This window comes from Thermobia domestica, chromosome 6, assembly GCF_964235325.1.
Source record: "Thermobia domestica chromosome 6, izTheDome1.hap1.1, whole genome shotgun sequence".
In the NCBI taxonomy this organism is placed as follows: Eukaryota; Metazoa; Arthropoda; class Insecta; order Zygentoma; family Lepismatidae; genus Thermobia; species Thermobia domestica.
Genome location: NC_137459.1, coordinates 264,677,229 through 264,678,476, shown reverse-complemented (window position 1 = coordinate 264,678,476; position 1,248 = coordinate 264,677,229). Strand labels below are relative to the sequence as shown.

Sequence of the window (1,248 nt, the reverse complement as noted above, 5' to 3'; positions counted from 1 at the left end):
TCATCTGGACATCGTATCCAAGCAAGGTAAGCCAAGGCGGGCTCGCTCAGGAGCAAGAGGAACACATTCCACAAGAAGGTGGCGGATGGTCAGGAATGCACCACACTGGGTGCAGGAAGGCGGGTTCTGACGACGTAACAGGTAGCCATGGGTCAGATGGCTGTGCCCGATACGTAATCGTGCCAATAGTCGTTCTTCCAGTATTGAAGGACGAGAACTCGTGGCCCAAACACCAAGTCGCGGCATGACAGCATGCAATTTATTCTGAAGTTGCTCATCCCAGTTTGTCTGCCAGCGCTGAAGGAGAAGACGGTTGATTACAGGGCGAATATCAGAGCTGGGATGCAGTGACGGATACTCAGGTCCTGTAAGGGCAGCTTCTTTGGCAACACGGTCAGCACGCTCGTTCCCTGGAATACCAGCATGGCCAGGCACCCAAAAAAATTGGACATCGCAACCTGCAAGTCGTAAGGAATGGCAAGAGAGTAGAATTTGCTGAACTATAGGGTGCACAGTTGACACATCCGTGAGACTATGTAAAGCGCTGCTGGAGTCAGAGCACAGGAGAACATGTCGGAGATGGCGTCGACGAATATAATGCAGATTGATTGATTGAAAGAGTTTATATGGGCGCGTCGACAGCGAGGTCTTTTGCACCCTTCTCTGACAGTAAAATGAAGTACCCAACAACATAAGAGCATTGTATCACGGACAAAATTAAGTAAAAACAGAGTCTGGAGTATGCAAAATGTGTTCGGTCATTTATGAATTAAAATGTCATAGCATTCAAGAAATGTGCAAACTCGATACACAAACACAAGGACGGGTTAGTACACAACAGCATGTTAATCTTCTCTGCCGGGGCAGCTCCGCAATAAGTGCACACACATGGGGCAGCCCATAATTAGTAATGTATATGACAGTGCAGTAAAGAATATAAAAGCAAGGAAATGATTTGACAAGCATAAAAACACCATGAAAAAACACAAACGGTAGATAAAAGCAGAAATAAATTAATTACAAGACATTTGAGAAATGCACTCACAAATCACGCAAGACGTGCAAAAGCTGCAAGTACGTGAAAACTCGCTGGATCATCTGGACATCGTATCCAAGCAAGGTAAGCCAAGGCGGGCTCGCTCAGGAGCAAGAGGAACACATTCCACAAGAAGGTGGCGGATGGTCTGGAATGCACCACACTGGGTGCAGGAAGGCGGGTTCTGACGACGTAACAGGTAGCCATGGGTC

General features: G+C 47.3%; 1 protein-coding gene across 1 annotated transcript; it reads right to left on the bottom strand.

The window, feature by feature from the left end:
• Nucleotides 1-693, bottom strand: LOC145687541 (uncharacterized). The gene has a single exon (XM_081761003.1). It carries the CDS (start codon nt 691-693, stop codon nt 1-3), a length of 693 nt encoding a protein of 230 aa, XP_081617129.1.
• Between the last annotated feature and the right edge of the window lie 555 nt (nt 694-1,248).

Coding starts and splice junctions, on each gene's coding strand:
- LOC145687541 (XM_081761003.1), bottom strand. CDS start 693: ATGTTGTTGGGTACTTCATTTTACTGTCAGAGAAGGGTGCAAAAGACC.